At 37.5% G+C, this 17,167-nt stretch overlaps 2 protein-coding genes across 4 annotated transcripts; one reads left to right on the forward strand and one right to left on the reverse strand.

Moving 5' to 3' along the window:
- Nucleotides 1–234: 234 nt before the first annotated feature.
- im:7136021 (uncharacterized) lies at nt 235–4,941 on the reverse strand. Of its 2 annotated transcripts, none has more exons than XM_051646745.1 (4): nt 3,816–4,941; nt 3,390–3,590; nt 2,933–3,149; nt 235–2,777 (listed from the first exon to the last, which is right to left on the reverse strand). In XM_051646745.1, the coding sequence occupies exons 1-4, from the start codon at nt 4,471–4,473 to the stop codon at nt 2,573–2,575; spliced, it is 1,281 nt and encodes a 426-aa protein (XP_051502705.1). In that variant the 5' UTR covers nt 4,474–4,941; the 3' UTR covers nt 235–2,572. The 2 variants fall into 2 exon arrangements, with proteins under 2 accessions (XP_051502705.1, XP_051502706.1); XM_051646746.1 differs by having other exon boundaries at nt 2,933–3,146; nt 3,816–4,473.
- Nucleotides 4,918–17,094, forward strand: LOC127411282 (mis18-binding protein 1-like). 2 transcript variants are annotated; one of them, XM_051646743.1, is made up of 18 exons: nt 4,918–5,017; nt 5,960–6,616; nt 6,721–6,822; nt 6,957–6,989; nt 9,522–9,823; nt 9,976–10,049; nt 10,431–10,552; nt 10,652–10,742; nt 10,861–10,973; nt 11,177–11,343; nt 11,466–11,541; nt 11,635–12,715; nt 13,982–14,151; nt 14,266–14,405; nt 14,535–14,677; nt 14,856–14,934; nt 16,262–16,313; nt 16,423–17,094. In XM_051646743.1, exons 2-18 carry the CDS (start codon nt 5,974–5,976, stop codon nt 16,530–16,532), a joined length of 3,498 nt encoding a protein of 1,165 aa, XP_051502703.1. In that variant the 5' UTR covers nt 4,918–5,017; nt 5,960–5,973; the 3' UTR covers nt 16,533–17,094. The 2 variants fall into 2 exon arrangements, with proteins under 2 accessions (XP_051502703.1, XP_051502704.1); XM_051646744.1 differs by lacking the exons at nt 11,177–11,343; nt 11,466–11,541.
- The last annotated feature ends 73 nt before the right edge of the window (nt 17,095–17,167 follow it).

The following is a 17,167-nucleotide window of genomic DNA, read 5'->3' on the forward strand; positions in this document are numbered from 1 at the left end:
ATGATTATAATCTTTTATGTCTGAAAATGTGTGAACTAACAATGTACAATATGCTTGTCAATGCAGTAAAAAATTATTGTCATGACATTTTACTCTATAAATATATCTGGTAAATCTTCAATATACTTTTACGAAGTTATAACCTGCATTTATGTGAATTCATACTATATTTTCTTTTTAGGATTACACTTTTGTGTATTAACTAGAAATAAGATGCATTAAGAGTTTAGAGGCTTGAATGCATTTATTGATTTATTATACTCAAGTGCAAATAGACTACCACCTAGTGGAGGTGTATGGATTTTAAAGCTGGGAAGTACATGATTTGGTCCTCTGAAGATGACATTTTGCTGTTATCATTATAGAGAATTTATTTTTTAAATATTGCATCAAGTGAATACTGATGATGGCACAGAAAATCATAGACAAAGAGTAAAAATAAAATGTTCATATGTGGATTTAGCATCGCATCACAATCATGTTTCTCACCTTAAGCTCTTTACATAACATTTTTAAATGAAGTTCATATATTTATGCTTATAAAATGTAAACTGTCTGTTGTTTCCAATAACAGAGTTCGTACAGATGCTCCAAAGTTAAATTCAAGGACTTTTCAAGCACATTTTTATGTTTTCAAGGACTATGCTCGAGATGTCATTCAAACTAATTCTTTGTTCATTTTAAATAAAAAAATATGATTAATTCAGTTAATTTATTTTTATAAAACCACCTATTACAAGTACAACATATCTCAATGAGCATCTTTAATGTCTCGGTTACGTACGTAACCTCGGTTCCCTGAGATGAAGGGAACAAGACATTGCGTTGATTAATGCATATGGGGAGTGCCTTCTTACACGGCCTTGTTGAAACCTCTCTACAATAACACAAATATTCTAATATTGGCTATGGTGTTTGAGCCCCGCCTGTTTTGGTGCGAAGCTGTTCTCTATAAAAGCAGGTGCACAAACACCACTTTCTCAGAATTTCTGACTGAGAACAAGGAGCGCATCGCTCGTACCTCAAGAACTCTGATTCTTGTAGTGCAGCTAGCGTTCACAGTGTCTCGTTCCCTTCGTCTCAGGGAACCAAGGTTATGTACATAATCGAGATGTTCCCTTACGACTCAGTACACTTGACCATGCGTTTATGGGGAACAGAATCCCATCACGCCGCACTACATGACATAACCTCCCAGTAAGGACGCATGACGCCGCAGTCTCGTGGGACGGCGACCGACATGAGTATGCCGCAATGAGTGACCCACGTGTTGGGCCAGGAACTATTGTATAGTTGTGTAAAAAGATTTGGAGCTCATCCTTAAAGGGAGGAGCATAAGTACATATATTTGGCCAATGAAATAGCAAGCGCTCGAAACAGAGAGGACTTGTGGAGAGAGAGATATTACATGTAGGCTGTGTTCTGAGAAGAGCATCCTGCTGCAAAACATGTCTTGCAATGACACACCATATGTTCATGCCCATGAGGAGGCCATGCTTCTAGTTGAGTGTGCTTTAACACCAATTGGACAAGTCTTACCCTGCGACTCATCAGGTGGATTTAATCGTCTTGCTCCTTTAAGTAACTTTATGATTAAATCATGCTTGCCTATAGTGGCGCCGGCTTCATGTGCGTGATACGCAGATAGAGTCACCACATACACTTTGAGTTTTGACGGAGTGAGTCCTGTGTCTAATCACTCTTGAAGAAATATGAGAATTTCATGTATGGGGCAGCTTATTGGGTCTTTGCCATGTGAGAGATACCAATCAGTGAACACATTTCATTTTAGCATGTAGAGGAGTCTCGTGGATGGTGCTATGGCCTGTAAAATGGTGTTCATGACTGTTGCGTTTAGCACGCTCCATTCAGGGCCCTCACATGCAGATTCCACAGCTTGGGCTGGGGATGCCAGATTGTGCCTTGCGCCTAAGAGAGGAGATCCCTCCTCAGCGGTATTTCCCACAGCGAGCTATACAGCATCTCTAACATTTCCGGAAACCATGGATGGATGGGCCATTTCGGCCCAACCAATAAAATCGTTTCCTTGTCCTCTCAGACTTTGCATATGAGAGAGTGAATCAGGCATACCAGGGAAATGCATATTTTCTCACTCTGGAGAGTAATTTTTTTTTAACTAAAAATGATAGTTGCAAGGATTTATACTTGTATCAATTTTTTTTTTTAATCTTCCAGTAACAACTGATTGTGATTGGCCCATTCTGAACAGCGCTGCCAAAAGTAACAGTTGCCACGTGACAGCTGACTGAAAATTCATTTATTAAATTAAGCAACGTATTTTATGATTTTCTATAATCCAAGACCTTTTTAAGCACCTCTTAGTAAAAATGGCTATTTTCAAGGGTTTTCCAGGACTTAAATTTGAAAAAGCCAAATTCAAGTACTTTAAGCACCTTTTACGAACCCTGCAATAACTTCCCATTTTCATCTTGTGTACAAACCACATTAAAGTGAACCTGTCTGTAAAGCACAATTTTCTGTAAAACTTCCCATGCCAATACAAAGGTCCATCAAATACATTGTTCAACATATGTGTAAACAATCACACTTGTCAAAAACCACAAGTGCAAGTGGTTTGGTCCTTTGGTCCTAAGGAATGAAGCACATGGATTCTGTTGTTTGTTTGGACATGAAGCTCTTGAGTCAGATTTAGGACAGTAGGACTAGGACTTTGAGTTGCATCCAAAATCACTAACTGCTTAAGTCGGGGTAGGTCCTGAAGCCCAAGAAACAACGACGCTGGAACATCTTGGTGCCTGAAAGAGACAGGTGGATTAAAAGGAAAGTTAATCCACTTCCATTGGCCAAATACATACACAGAGCAGTATGCCCCCTAATGCATATACCTACATTTTATGGAAAAGCAGCACAGTTTGAGGTATTCTGCATGAGGCAAACATTTTAATCTCACCTCACTTTTAGGGTCTGCAGCTTGGGGAAAATCTGTGGCATTTCTTTTATTATATCACAGCTGTCATGACAACACAAGTCCAAGTGAAGGTGCAGAAGATCTGGCACCTGCTCCCCCATGATCCGGACTGCATTCAACTCAGCCTTCACTCCCATGAGAGACAAACTTTGCACTCTCCTGGGTATTGTTTTAGCATAGACGCTGAGTGGGTACCCTACTAGAAAATACAAAAAGATGGAAATGTCGAGAAACATGATTTATGACAATCAAATAATTGGCGAATGTGTTAGGTCTTTATTTCTTTCCTGCTTTAACGCTCTATATTGAGAAAGCAAGCATGGTAGACATTATAAAGCAAAGCCCATGCTCTATTAGTGTTAAATGCCCTTATATATCACATAGACATGTTTTGTCAATGAAGGACAGTTGGCATTCTGTTTTATATGTTCATACTTACAAGAAATATTGAGCTCTGAGAGCAAAGGGAGCTCTAGAAGCCAATCTGTAAGGCAGCAAAGGTTTGGATCTACAAGCCACCCTTTATAGTGCACAGTCAGTTTTGTCAAGGAGGATAGCCCACAAAAGGCAGCAGTGGAGAGGCAAGGGTCTTCATAGTTCAGCAGCTCCAGACTGGTCAGGCCAACCTCAGCACCCATTTCTGTGTAATAAAATAATACATTCAGGTGATGATGATTGAGTTCAAGAGAATACTTGAACAGGAGTAGAAAAAAACAAACTTAAATTATAAAGAGGCTGAAAAGACTTTCCTAAATGCCTTAAGGTACAAGATTATATTGTTGTTAGACATACCAGTTTTGAATACCAAATATAAACCACTCAAAATAAAATATATTAAAGTGAAGTACAATCTTCTCATACGCACCCTGACTATGGCGTTCTTTGCTGAGACAAAAATAGTCATCAGGTAGAATCCCATACTTTGGTCCCATTCTTAAGGAAAGGTGTTTTAAATTAGGCAGACACCTCAACATGCCATGAAGAACAGTTTTAGGGATGGGATTTTTATCTTCGTGGTAGTATAGTGTGGTCAGATTGACAAGTTGTGAAATGGCACCACTAATCTCCGATACCGAGGCTCGCTCGACCTCACACAAGCAGAGATGAGTCAGCGGTTTCAAAGATAAAAGCGAGCTGGCGAGTCTCGGGCAGCGACATTGGCGGATAACAAGCCTTCTGAGGTTTTTTAAAGTACCCAGTTTCGTCAGGGCAGTGGCATCACAACACAGAACCAGAGTAACTGAACAGATCCATGGCAGCCAAGTTACAAGTTTCTGCAACTCGTTTACAGTTGCCTTCTGTATCACAATGGACTTCGTTTTCCTTTTACCAAGTGTTCTCCAGAAATGCGCATTGTACGCTCCGATCTTTTTAAGGACAACAACATTGTTTTTCCATAAGGACCAATGGTCGATCAGTCTCTTAAAGGATTTGCAGCTTGAACGAACACTCAATTTGTCTCGATTGGAGAGAAAGCCAAACACGTGCATCCAAATCTCCTCCGGGAGCTGAATCACGGCCATTGTCTCATTTAACAAACGATGTAATGTTAATTGCACTAGTATTTTGTAGCATTTCAACCGCAAGGAGCCGCCGTTCAGTCCGAACGCGTTTTTGGGTTAAAAAAAAAAACACACAAGAAAAAGAAAGCTAGACGCAATCCAACGAATACAACTGAACGCACGTGTTGTGAGGCGCGTTTTTAACAATTCAAACACGTTCAAGTGCCCTTCAGACAAAACGCGTTCTTGCGATTAAAGAAACCTAGACGCAGGTGTCTAGACACGGCGACGTCCCTGGGCGAGACGTTGAAAACAAAACAGCTAGAGGTGGCGCAACGGTCAAAGCACATGTTTACTTAGAAAAACAAAGTAAAATAGCGCAAAAGGACACAAAAACGCGGTCGTGTGAACGGTCCTCATTTTGTATCCTTACAACTTCACTTTACTTTCTGCTTTATGCGAACTTCTCACTCACTTCCTAGTAGCGGTATTTACGGAAGTGACGCAGCCTAGATTAGAGACGTTAGCCGCGCTTTATCCGGGAAAATTCAAACGGGTCAAAATGGTGAGGGACTTGTTTTCATTCTTATACCGGTCGTTTATATATATATATATATATATATATATCACCAATTCACCTATATGTTGTGTTAGACTTTATCATTCGTTCACTCACTCATACGCAATCGATTGTTTTACACGGGGTTGTTGATGGATAAGTTTGCATGATGTTATTTTCGTGTCAGCTTTAGCAATTTATACACCAGCTAACGTTCTGAAGTCACTAGATTTTAAGTATTTATATCATGTAAGTGATTCATATATTAGGTTGCTTTTCTACGCCAGGTTGTGCAAATTGCACATTCACTTTACTTATAGTGTTGTCTCGCTGATGTTGCGAAAGCCAGCAAGTCTGTAATTTTGGTCAAACTTGACAATAAGGTTGTATTTGTTGACATTAGTTAACGACATTATACGACGCCGGTGTAATAGCAATATACATATATTGACGTCATTACGATGACGTAAATTAACTGGTGAATTGGTTTTTTGAACCAGTTCATTGAAACGAACTGTCCGAAAGAACCGGTTCGCGGAAAAGAATCGGACTTCTCATCACTACATTATACTAAAACAACAATTTTTTATTTTATAATGTCAATACACTTGACATAATTTGTATTTTTTAATAACTAGTTAATGCGTTATGAAGTTACACCTACAAACGATCAGTTGTAGCCTTTATAAATTAACATTAACCAAGATTAATAAATGCTATAAAAATATTGTTTATTGTTAGTTCTAATGCTAACTCTAACTAATGCATTTACTAATGTTAACCGATAAAACCTTACTGTGAAGTGTTACCATAATTTCAATACATATTCTGTCATTTTGATTCTTCATTAAAACACCAGTTTTATTGGAGAGAAGTGTCAAACTGCAAATTTCTGTTGCAATTCTTCTGCTAATTAGTTCTGGATTCCTTACATCTGTCTTGTTATAGGACTTGCAGAGAGCATGGATCATAAGGGGGATTGTAAACAGTTGGACCGGCTTTCTTTGAACACAACAATGTATCATCCATTAGAAGACAATTTCACTGTTCTTCAGGTCCCTAAACCTGGTGACATGATTACTCCAGTCAAAACAATGCCTAAAACAGGTCACATTTGGGCAGCCAGTGTAACTGGGTCAGGCAGAAAACTTTCAAACCGAGACATGGTGCTGAACTCCACAGCTCAGGGTGCTGAAGAACACAGCTCAAATATCCCTTGTGAACTCAGCAGCATCAATGCTACTGCAGTGGTTGCCCCTGGCAACGCTGACCTGATGCTGAAAAGGGCCACTGAGACACCAGCAAAGATTTTTGCAAGAATGAAGGCAAAAGTTCAAAGGCAAAATGCTGTGGGGAATGAGGTAGCCTCAGAGTCTGCAAGAAACCAAGAGAAGTGTAACAGTGTCCCCTCGAGTTCCAAGACTCAGTACTTTCAAAAGAGTAACACCAACCAGGACACACATTTTTTAGCCATCTCTCCTCCACAGTCACCGAGAGGAGATCCACAGGATGGAGAGATGGACTTTCCAAAAGAAAACCATCCCATCAATTTTGAGAAAGTGCCTGGCAGGCCAAATGAAACGTATGATACAGAGTCATTTATTGGTTAGTTTTTCTCTCTTTTTTTACTTAAGATTTTTTTTTTGCCTATGATAAACAGATTGCTGTAATTAAATTCTATTAATTTTTAGTTTTATTTGTGTATCTAGAACCACATGTTTTGCTGGAGAAGATACCAGAGGAGATGTTTGTTGGGATGAAGGCAAAGCGAAAGCAATTTCCAGAGATTAATCTTGTCAACAGAAACAGACGTATGATTTCGATGTTTATTGTTTTACCCTCGCAATTACTATTGTTGGACATGTGTATTGAATGGGACCCAATCAATTTGTGGCAAAGTGATCACAAAAGAGTTTCTGCAGCATGTTTTCATTTCTTTACACAGAGCCTTATGTGTTGTTGGAGAGGGTGCTTTCTGGTGAGAATTTCAGTGGAAACCTATCAGTTATTGCAGCAGTTCAATGGACATCAAAAATAGAAGTTGTTTTGTTTTACTTTTCATTACTCATGAAATCATTACAGTTATTTAGAATAATCTGTGTGTCTGCATTTGAATACCTATTTTCATGACAACATGCACTTGGTTCAAGAGGGGTCCATTACCTTGAAATCCAGGCAGAGACAGATAAAAAATTGTCATTTTAAATAATTAACTATTTAATTAGTACACAATTAAAAACAGTTACAGCCTCCGCTAATGCACCTGAATAGATCAGTAGATGGATACGCTCCGCCAGTTTTTCACGTGGGTCAACTTGATGATATCACTGTTCTGCAAGCGTTGTGTGTAGTTCAAAATGGCAAGTGGAGAAAACGAGCCACTAATAGAGAAGCCCCCTGTGTTATTGAGGTCACCTGACTGGAAACATTTTCTTTTTGCAGTCAATTACAACAGCGATGGTCAAAAAACGTTTACAGAACAGGCACTGTTTGCAGACATCTCTCATTACGAGTGCTGTAAACTGGTAATACATCGACATATGATCAATTATGTCAAAATCACCGGGGAAAGATAGCGCAGATGAGCAGAAACTGCACCACTCGCTTTCGTTTTTAAGCAGACGCTCAGTGCTAATTCGGACAGACATGAAAAAATAACTAAAGCGATTGGGGTGTTCATTGCCAACTATATGTTTCCCTACTCCGCTGACGAAGATGTTTGTTTTCCGCGTATGATTAAAACACTCGAGCCGCGTCACAACATCCCTCGTATCCATTTTAATAGCAAAGTTCCTTCTATAGTGATGTACAGCTATTGAATATTGAATATATGTGCAGTAGGGTTTGAAATGCATTTGATGTTGATGCATGTAGCGTAATAGTGCAGGTATTAAGTTAAAATGTTGATTTATTAATTAGAGAAAAGGGTTTTTTAGTTAAAGACCCAGCGAAAATTAACCATGGTTTTAGTATAGTAATATTATAGTAACCATGACTGCTATTACCATGGTTTTCTTTGCAGAAATCATGACTTTGATACAGTTAACCATGGTTTTACAATAGTAATACTGTAGTTTCCATATAGTAACCATGATTGTACTATATATTGTAAACATGACAGTAACCATGTTGATTTTTTATTTTTGTTTGTTTCTTTCTCTCCTTTTTCTCCCCATTTGACTCTACCCTCCCTAGCAACCGGGCCAATTTGGTTGCTTAGGAGACCTGGCTGGAGTCATGGTTACTATGTTTTTACTTCAAATACCATAGTTAAACTATGGTTACTTTAAAACAATGATTTTTATTCGGGTCAAACCTGTTGAAGTGTTTGTTACCCTATAGACTATTCTTACTTTGGATTTGGTTGTAATATATATATATTTTTTCCTGTACATTGCATATACCGTACCGAAACCGTGACCCTAAAACTGCGATACAAGCTGAACCGTGAGAAATTTGAACCATTACACCCTATTACAAACTAAGACTTACTGTTAAATAAATAACATGATCATGAAAGAATAGTACAGAAAAATACATGGAGAAATTGAAGAATATAAAAAAATGTACACAGCAGACAAAAAAAAAAAAAACATGGTTTAAAGATTGAATTGGGAACTACATAACATGATGTGAAGCCTTCACAGTTCCATAAAAGAGCAATTAAAAAAATTGAAGACTTCAAGGGATAGTTCACTCAAAAATGAAAGTTCTCTCATTATTTACTCACCCTCAAGCCATCCCAGATGTGTATGGCTTTTTTCTGCTGAACACAAGGGACATTTTTTAGAAGAATATCTCGGTTCTGTTGGTTCTCACGATGCAAGTGGCCAGAACTCTGAAGCTCCAAAAAGAACATAGAGGCAGCATAAATGTAATCCATATGACATGTGTTTTTTTTTTTTGTTTTTTTTTAAGTTGTATGATAGGTGTGGGTGAGAAACAGATCAATATTTAAATTCTTTTTTACTATAAATTCTCCTTTCTGCTCAGTTGGTGGTGATATGCACAAAGAATGCAAATCACTGAAACAAGACAAGAAGAATGTGAAAGTGGAGATTTATAGTAATAAAAGGACTTAAATATTGATCTGTTTCTCACCCACACTTATCATATCGCTTCTGAAAACATGGATTTAACAACTGGAATTGTATGAATTACTTTTATGCTGCCCCTGTTTGCTTTTTGGACCTTCAAAGTTCTGGCCTCCATGCACTTGCATTGTATGGAGAGCTGACAACAGAGCTGCGATATTCTTCTAAAAATCTTCATTTTTGTTCTGCAGAAGAAAGAAAATCATACACATCTGGGATGGCACAAGGGTGAGTAAATAATGAAAGAATTTTCATTTTTGGATGAACTGTCCCTTTAAGGGTTCTTGTCAGAGCCAGTAATTTAGTATTTATTTAGATATTAGTAATTCTTACATTTTACAAAGTGTACTTATCTGAGAAGTTAGGCAAAAGATCCTCTCCCTTTGCTCTTAGCTCTCTGTAATGTGTGATTGCAGGTGGTTGTGCTGTATTTGGTGAGATGAGCACTTTGACTGATTCAGTAGAAAAAGACAACACGGAAGAGCGCTCAAAAGTTGAAGTTTTCAGTAGTCCTGAGTCTGATACCCTTTGCCAATCAGAGTGTCAGTCAGAGTGCACAGAATTGGTCCCAGGACCACTTCAACCCCCTCATAATCTGCTAGTGGATCCTCTCCTGCAGCTCTCTCCCTGTGTTTTGATCCCACGAAAGCGAGCATCTGTGTTTCAGTCTAAACGACAAGCTAGACAAATGGATGCAGCTTTGGATGATGGAACCAATGTAAGTAAAAAAAAAAGTAAAACAGTTCTAAATCAAAACATGGGCAATATTATAGGTTAAATTAAGTTATAGGCTTTTGTAATTTTTCTGTTGGATTAACCCTTTTGCTGTATTCACACTTCCAAATAATTCAGAATCTAATCTAATTTTAGGTGCGAGGAATTCATTTAAAAGACTGGGTTTTGAAACTGCTCAACAGAGACCTTGTGGTTGATGGTATTCGCATGTAAGAATTACTTCTAAATTTCTGTAAGTCTTGTCACATTTAAGGCTTGTTACCCTGTCTAAAATGCACTACTTCATAAATTGTTGAAGACTGATACCATGTAAGTTGTATAACACAGTCACAACATTAAATTGTCATCATTTATGATGCTCGTGTTATTCTATAACCATATGATTTTCTTTTTTCCATGTAACGGAAAAAAAAGTGCAATGAAATTGAATAGTGACTGAGGATAACATTCTGCCTAACATCTCGTTTTGTGTTACACAGAAAAAAGAAATTCATAAGGGTTTGGGACAACAGTAGAGTATGATTTTATACATTATTTCAAATATTATGTAGGCCTAAAATGATTTACACATATTTGTTTTACATATATAGAGACACTAAGATACCCTGGCACAGCAGTTTCATCACTGAAAGAATCTCAAGTAATGTGCTTAAGACGGCATCCGGCGGAACATATATCCTCATTGGGAGAATGGCCAAACATCCCAATCCATGTAAGAGAATTATTATAATGTTTTTTGTTTTTAAATCAGGACTCATTACTTTTATGTAGTTTACTTTATTTAACCATGTGGTATTTACCCTTTCCACAGCATTTCCATCCTGGTTTTTAAAGAAGTTTCTTTTTGGGTTTCCAAAAATGTGGAAGGAGGACCTGGGTCAGTTTTTGAATGATCATGCTGGGTATGTTGCCTCTACTCTGTAATTACCTATGAAGAGACAGTATCAGTTTATTAAATAAGAAACTGTACATTTCATTAAACGATTGTTTGAATTTATTTTTTACCAATTCCTGTTTTAGATCCCAGAAAATTCATAAAGACAACAACAGTGCGAAACCTCCTAAAGTCAAAAGTCAACACCCTTCTAAAAAGTCAACGTCCAAACAACCCAGGCTTCAGGTCATTACAACATGTGAGTACATCATTTCACCAGTAAAGGTGGCCTTCACAGAAGCACTATTAGCAAAATATGGCCTCCAGTCTTTTACTTTATAACCTGGTTATTGCCAACTATTAGGATCCGTAATGTTCGGAAATCCAATTAAAATATTTTGTTTAAACTCTGGTCATGCTCAAAGACATTCACACTAATATATTGAGGTTTTTGTGGTACAGCTCCAATCACTCCCACTGACAGCATGCTACAGGGCAGTGCAAAAGTGTCACGCAGTGGCCGACTCATCAAACCTCTTTTAGAATATTGGAAAGGAGGGAGGATTGTTATGGACTCTAACATGAATGTCACCATTCATGAAGACTACGCTACCTCAGTGGCATCCACGGTACTCTTCTCATTTTTTTGAGCAGTGTGAACAATGTCTTTGATCTCTTGTGGCATTGACAATATTTTAATATTGTTGAAAGTTGGCAATTTATTTAATTTGATATTGAATTTTCTATGCAGCCCAAGAAGCCAGTAACTATGGCAACAATACAAATCACAAAGGAGAAATCAATCCTGCCTGAAACTCTGGGAAGAGGTCAAATTTGTACATTGATCATTTATTTGTACTTTTGTAGTTCATTAGTTTTTTTTTATTGCAAGATTTCACATTAATTTGTTTTTACAAAAGGGAGGCACAACACATCTAGCAGTGAAGATGAATTGTCTCTACCAAGAAGAAAGATCAAGCAGAATTCCAAATCTCAAAGGAGGGTCCCATCTCAGAGCATTTCACCTTCAACAGAGAGCACCACTGCACCATATAAATCTACAAGAGTTTGTAGAGCTTCCCCTGTGGTGGCCTATCGCTCTAACTCAGGCCATGCAGCAAAACAGCAAGCTATTGAACATAGCCGGCCTCAAAGAACCTCACTCAGGAAACAACAGTCAAGTTCTAGAGAGGAAAACACTGCATGTTCAGGATCAGAAATGACTGAGAAGTACACAAAAGCTGATACGTTCAATGCTACATCTGACCAGCATGTTCATTGCCCACCTGTACATGCAATGTCCTCTGAGAATGATCAGAGGACAATGTGCAACTGCAAGTCCTCCCAAAAACGAAGTCAGGGTGAACTGCTCTCCATGCCACATGTTAACTCAGACAACAGTTCCTTACGACGAAGTTCTCGCATATGTTCCAGAGTACAGTATTCCACAGACACAAACAGCTCTTTTGCATCTCCAGACCCTTCAAAGAGGCATACAGGAAGAGGCTCCATTGACCGTAAACAGCTAACAAAACCTCATAAAAATGAGAGGCTTGCCTCTGTACCGCAGAATTCTGCCAGTCACAAGGAACAAAATGAACAAGATTTAGTGAGAGTTTCACGTAGACCAAAAAAGAACACACAGAGATATTCAGATGATTTTTTGGTCAGAGATTCTGTTGACTTACCCTCTGATGATAAAGAACGAGGACAGCAAGACAAGAAGGCCGTATTAAAGAAGTCAAAGCAAAATAAAGATTCAGGTAAATCTGAACTCAGAACAAATGGACACTTGTTTTCCTCAACGGACATGCATTATGAGCAGTCAGAAGATGAGGAAAGTGTTCATAATAATGTTCCAAATAACAGAAGATCAAAGAGATCTGACAAGGGAAAAGCAAGCACCAGAAGCAAAAAGCTAGAAAAAGTAAACAACAATGTGAATGAACAAGATGCATTGGATGGAAAATGGATGGAAGAAGAGCTACAAAAACTACAAAAGTAAGCTTTAATCAATCCAAGTCAAGGTCATATTTGGAAAGCGTTGCCAATACAGATTTGCCTTTTTACATGAATTGTGTTGTAATGTTGCTTTAATTTTGGGTTTCAAGTTTCTTAGTTTCTTACAAATTAGGAAAAAAGGATCAAGAGAAAATTTGTTCATGAGTTTTGGTGATTTTAGAGGACACAAGTTGGAGATGTAGAAAGATATTGTTTGGCATAGTCAGGCTACTTTCCAAGTATTCATGACTCAATTCATAATCAAATATTTTAAAGGAATAGTTCACCCAAAAATTTAAATTCTCTCATCATTTACTCACCCTCATGCCATCCCAGATGTGTTATGACTTCCTTTCATATGCTGAACCCAAAAGAAGAATTTCTCAGCTCTTTTGGTCCAAGTGAATGGGTGCCAAAATTTGGAAACTCCAAAAATCACATATGTCAGCATAAAAGTAATCCATAAGACTCCAGCGGTTAAATCCATGTCTTCAGATGCGAGATGATAGGTGTTGGTAAGAAACAGATAAATATTTAAGTCCTTTTTTACCTTTCTCCTCCCTGCTCAGTCAGTCTCCACTTTAACTTCCACTTTCTTCTTTTAGGCGATTCACATTCTTCATGCATATCGCCCCCTACTGGGAAGGGAGAAGAATTTCCAGCAAAAAAAAAAACCAAAAACATAAATATTGATCTGTTTCTCACCCACACTTATCAAATCACTTCTGAAGACATGTATTTAAGAGTCATATGGATTACATTCATGATGCCTTTATGTGCTTTTTGGAGCGTCAAAATTTTGGTACCCATTCGCTTGCATTGGATGGACCTACAGAGCTGAATTATTCTTCTAAAAATCTTAATTTGTGTTCTGCAGAAGAAAGAAAGTCATACACATCTAGGATGGCATGAGGGTGAGTAAATGATGAGAGAATTTTCATTTTGGGGTGAACTATCCCTTTAAGGAAGGACATCAGCTAAGAAAATGTTAAATACATGTTGCATGTCACCTGTCTTTCGGAGCATGCGCACTACAGTGAGGCCAGTTGTGTTCTGACTAATGTTTATACATGCTGGACGAAGTCGAGCTACAATCGCATTATCTAGGTTTGTTAGTTCTACTTCACAAAAATCGGACGGTTATGATTTCAGTTGGACTAAAGCATTTACATGGCATTTTAAAAAGAGTAACTATTTTTTTAGTCCGACTGAAGTCCACCACAAAATGCATGTAAACGTACTGATGGTTTTTGTTTCATTGAACAGGGCTGTGAACTCATTACCCATGCACAAGAGTGGTTACTGGGGAAATGTTGCCTATTTTGTTGGCACCCGTTCAGCTGAAGAGTGTCAGGAACAGTATAATACCCATCAGAAGACAAACAGAAGACCCAGAAAAAGACCACAGAAGAAACCAATTACAACTGAGGAACCAGGTACAGTCCAAACAGTTATGACACACTTTGTAGATTGTGAAAGTTTTCTGGTGACTAAATCCATGCAATCTAAAAAGGGAAAAGCGATGCCTCATCTCATATTTTGGTTAACAGGAAAGGAAGTTGTTGAAATAACTGCTAGAGCAGGAACGCTTAAAAGGAGACAGCAGATGAGGTATTTCTTGGATCACATGCCCAAAGATGACCATGACGACGTCTTTGCCAGCTCACCAATGCACAATAAACAAATCAAGGTGCTTTTTTTATTCATTAATTCAGAGTCAACTAAACTAACTTGGATCGTTTGTGAACTGTATAGACCTGATAAAGCCCCATGTCTGAATTACCCCCTCACCTAAGACAGTCTCATTTGACTGTTTTAGTTGCCAGTTATGTCTGCAAATGGAGATGAGGAAGATTTCTGCCAACTTCAGGACCCCCAGACACCGAGTTCTAGCATCTTTTCTGCAGTGAAGACCCCTCAGTGTCTGCACATCAGCCCAGGAATGCTGGGATCCATTAATAAGTATGTTTTTATTCTTATTGGACTACTATCAAATCTTTTCATGCTTTTGGAAAATTTAGTGGGCAGATGCTGTGTGCCCATGTTAGGTTTATTGCCTTTTTTTACATGATAATTTTGTTTCAGATGTCTAATGTGGATCTTTTGTATAAATTGGTTTAACTTTTTTTTTTCTCCTAAGGAATAACATGGACAAGTACATTTTCCATCTTCAGAATAAACGAAAGGGACGGAAACAGGGCAAAAAGGCTGCATCAATGGTAACAAAGGCAGTCCCAAAATTCGACTTGTTTTTAACATTTTCCAACTGACCCTTCGCTAAGCTCCGCCCCTCTTGGCTACTGTTGCTCACTCTAACAAGCTTTGCAGAACTTCCTATTGGAATTGGGATTTGAGATTGCCGTGAAAGGTGCGTTTTTTTTGGAAAATATTTACATAAACCGAATGGATTATATTTAGGGCTGTCGATTTTTAATGTGTTAATTTAGTTTGATTAATTATATAAAAAATTACGCAATTAATCATGCCCCCTGAAGTGTACGTAATTCCGTAGTAAAAGTACAGATTTTCCTACCATACGAGCAATTCAAGCTTGAATCTGTTTTTACGAGCCCTACATATTATATTTATAAATAGTTGAATTGATATGCATTATTTATATGAATTATGTTTATTAGGGGGCCTTTCTCAGCAAATAATGATGTATACGATTAATATCGATTAATTAGATTAATTAATCAGCTTGTCATGTAATTAATTTGATTTAAAAAATGAAATCGGTTGACAACCCTACTAATATTCTTATGTGGGCTGGAATGAAGAGTGACATTGCAAGGCATTTTTATCTGATGTTTTTTGTAAAACAAGTTGTTAAATTATGCAGCAGTTTGATTGAAAACTGGAGACTGAATCTGAATCGAGGCAAATGATTATCACACTCACTTGAAATGAGAAAAGAGTAATTTGATGGTGATTACACACCAGATAACATAAGTGTAAGTGAACAGAACTGCTCACAACATCTCAACACACTCACTTTAATGCTGTGAACTCTATTTATTCTCGCCTTTACTAAAACCTGAATCGATACATAAGCGAATTAACGTTAGTTATTAGCTTGAATTTAATTTGGAGCAAGTGTAGGTGTCCTTGTTGATATACATGTTCATTTGGGAATGGCAGAGTTTAATTCATAACATGCTCTTCTCAAGATTTATTTAAAGATTTTTAAAAAAAGAAAGAAAAAACACTGCATATATCCTCTCTAGGTACCTACCTCATGTCACTATTACAATTGACCCAGCATCAAATTTTATTTATTTATTTATGTATTTTTAATATAATTTCTATAAAATTCTGCTTAAAACTATGCAAGCACACATCACTCCTGTAGATTCTCATTGGGAACAAAGAAAACGCTAGCCAGAGAAATGGCGGACGTGACAGTTGCTAAGACAGGATTGGTCAGAAACACTTTAAGGCGGGCTTAGCGACGAGTCAATTAGTGTTCAGTTTTATTTATTGAAACATGTTATGTCCCCCCCCTCCCCCCCAATATGCCTATTATGCAATAATTTTCTTGTATAGGACAAGCTTTCACCAACTCCAGCAGTCAAGAAGACCATAAAGAGATGTGTTGGTATGCAAAGAGTTGAACAATGCTAAATGGATTTACAAATGTATATTTTTGCTATTTGTTGCTTTTTTTTTTTTTTAATTATTCGTTCTTTTCCTCTTGTTTTCAACAGTTGAAGATGATGACTTTGTTGTCTGGAATATGCTCTCAGAAAAGGAAATTCAATCATCGAGAGGTGATGACAGTGATGAGGAGGATGATTACTTTATGGAATACTGCTGAGTTTCACTATTATTGTTTAGTACTTGAAACTTACGTCCTTAATCAGCTAGTTTTCTTATGATGAGACTGATTCATCAGTACAGTATTGGTCATCACTTTTTTTTTTTTTTTTTTTACAAAATTTTAGCATCAACCAAGCATCCAGTTGTTTTTAAGTGCTAACTGGGTTGTGCTGTGTGACAGCCACATTATGGCAAAAGCCAGGGCTCCAGAATTAATGTCTACTCTCTGGAGTAAGCAAAACAGCTCAAATTATGTATTTATTTCACATGTAAAATGTATGGTTTTAGATTGGTTGTTCAGAAATGCAGATATTGGGGGTGGGGGGGTTGGAGTTGGGAGTTCATATTCTGATTGGATGTTATGTCATCAGATTCAAATTAAAGGAAATGAACTTAGTATAAAGTTTTGATGCAAAAGAGACCAGATGTTCCAACTAATTACTGTGGTGTGAAAGAAACGGAAACTAAAATGCAACATTTAAATTCTTTTATTTGATTGTGTTGTAAATAAATATGTAAGCAAATACAACATATGAACAAATAAAACAGTTAAAACTTAATCTTTGTCCCAATTGTAGTTTGCAGAAAGCCTGGGCTATCAATAAATATGTTAGTTGTGCACTAAAGCTGTAA

This window comes from Myxocyprinus asiaticus, chromosome 20, assembly GCF_019703515.2.
Source record: "Myxocyprinus asiaticus isolate MX2 ecotype Aquarium Trade chromosome 20, UBuf_Myxa_2, whole genome shotgun sequence".
In the NCBI taxonomy this organism is placed as follows: domain Eukaryota; kingdom Metazoa; phylum Chordata; class Actinopteri; order Cypriniformes; family Catostomidae; genus Myxocyprinus; species Myxocyprinus asiaticus.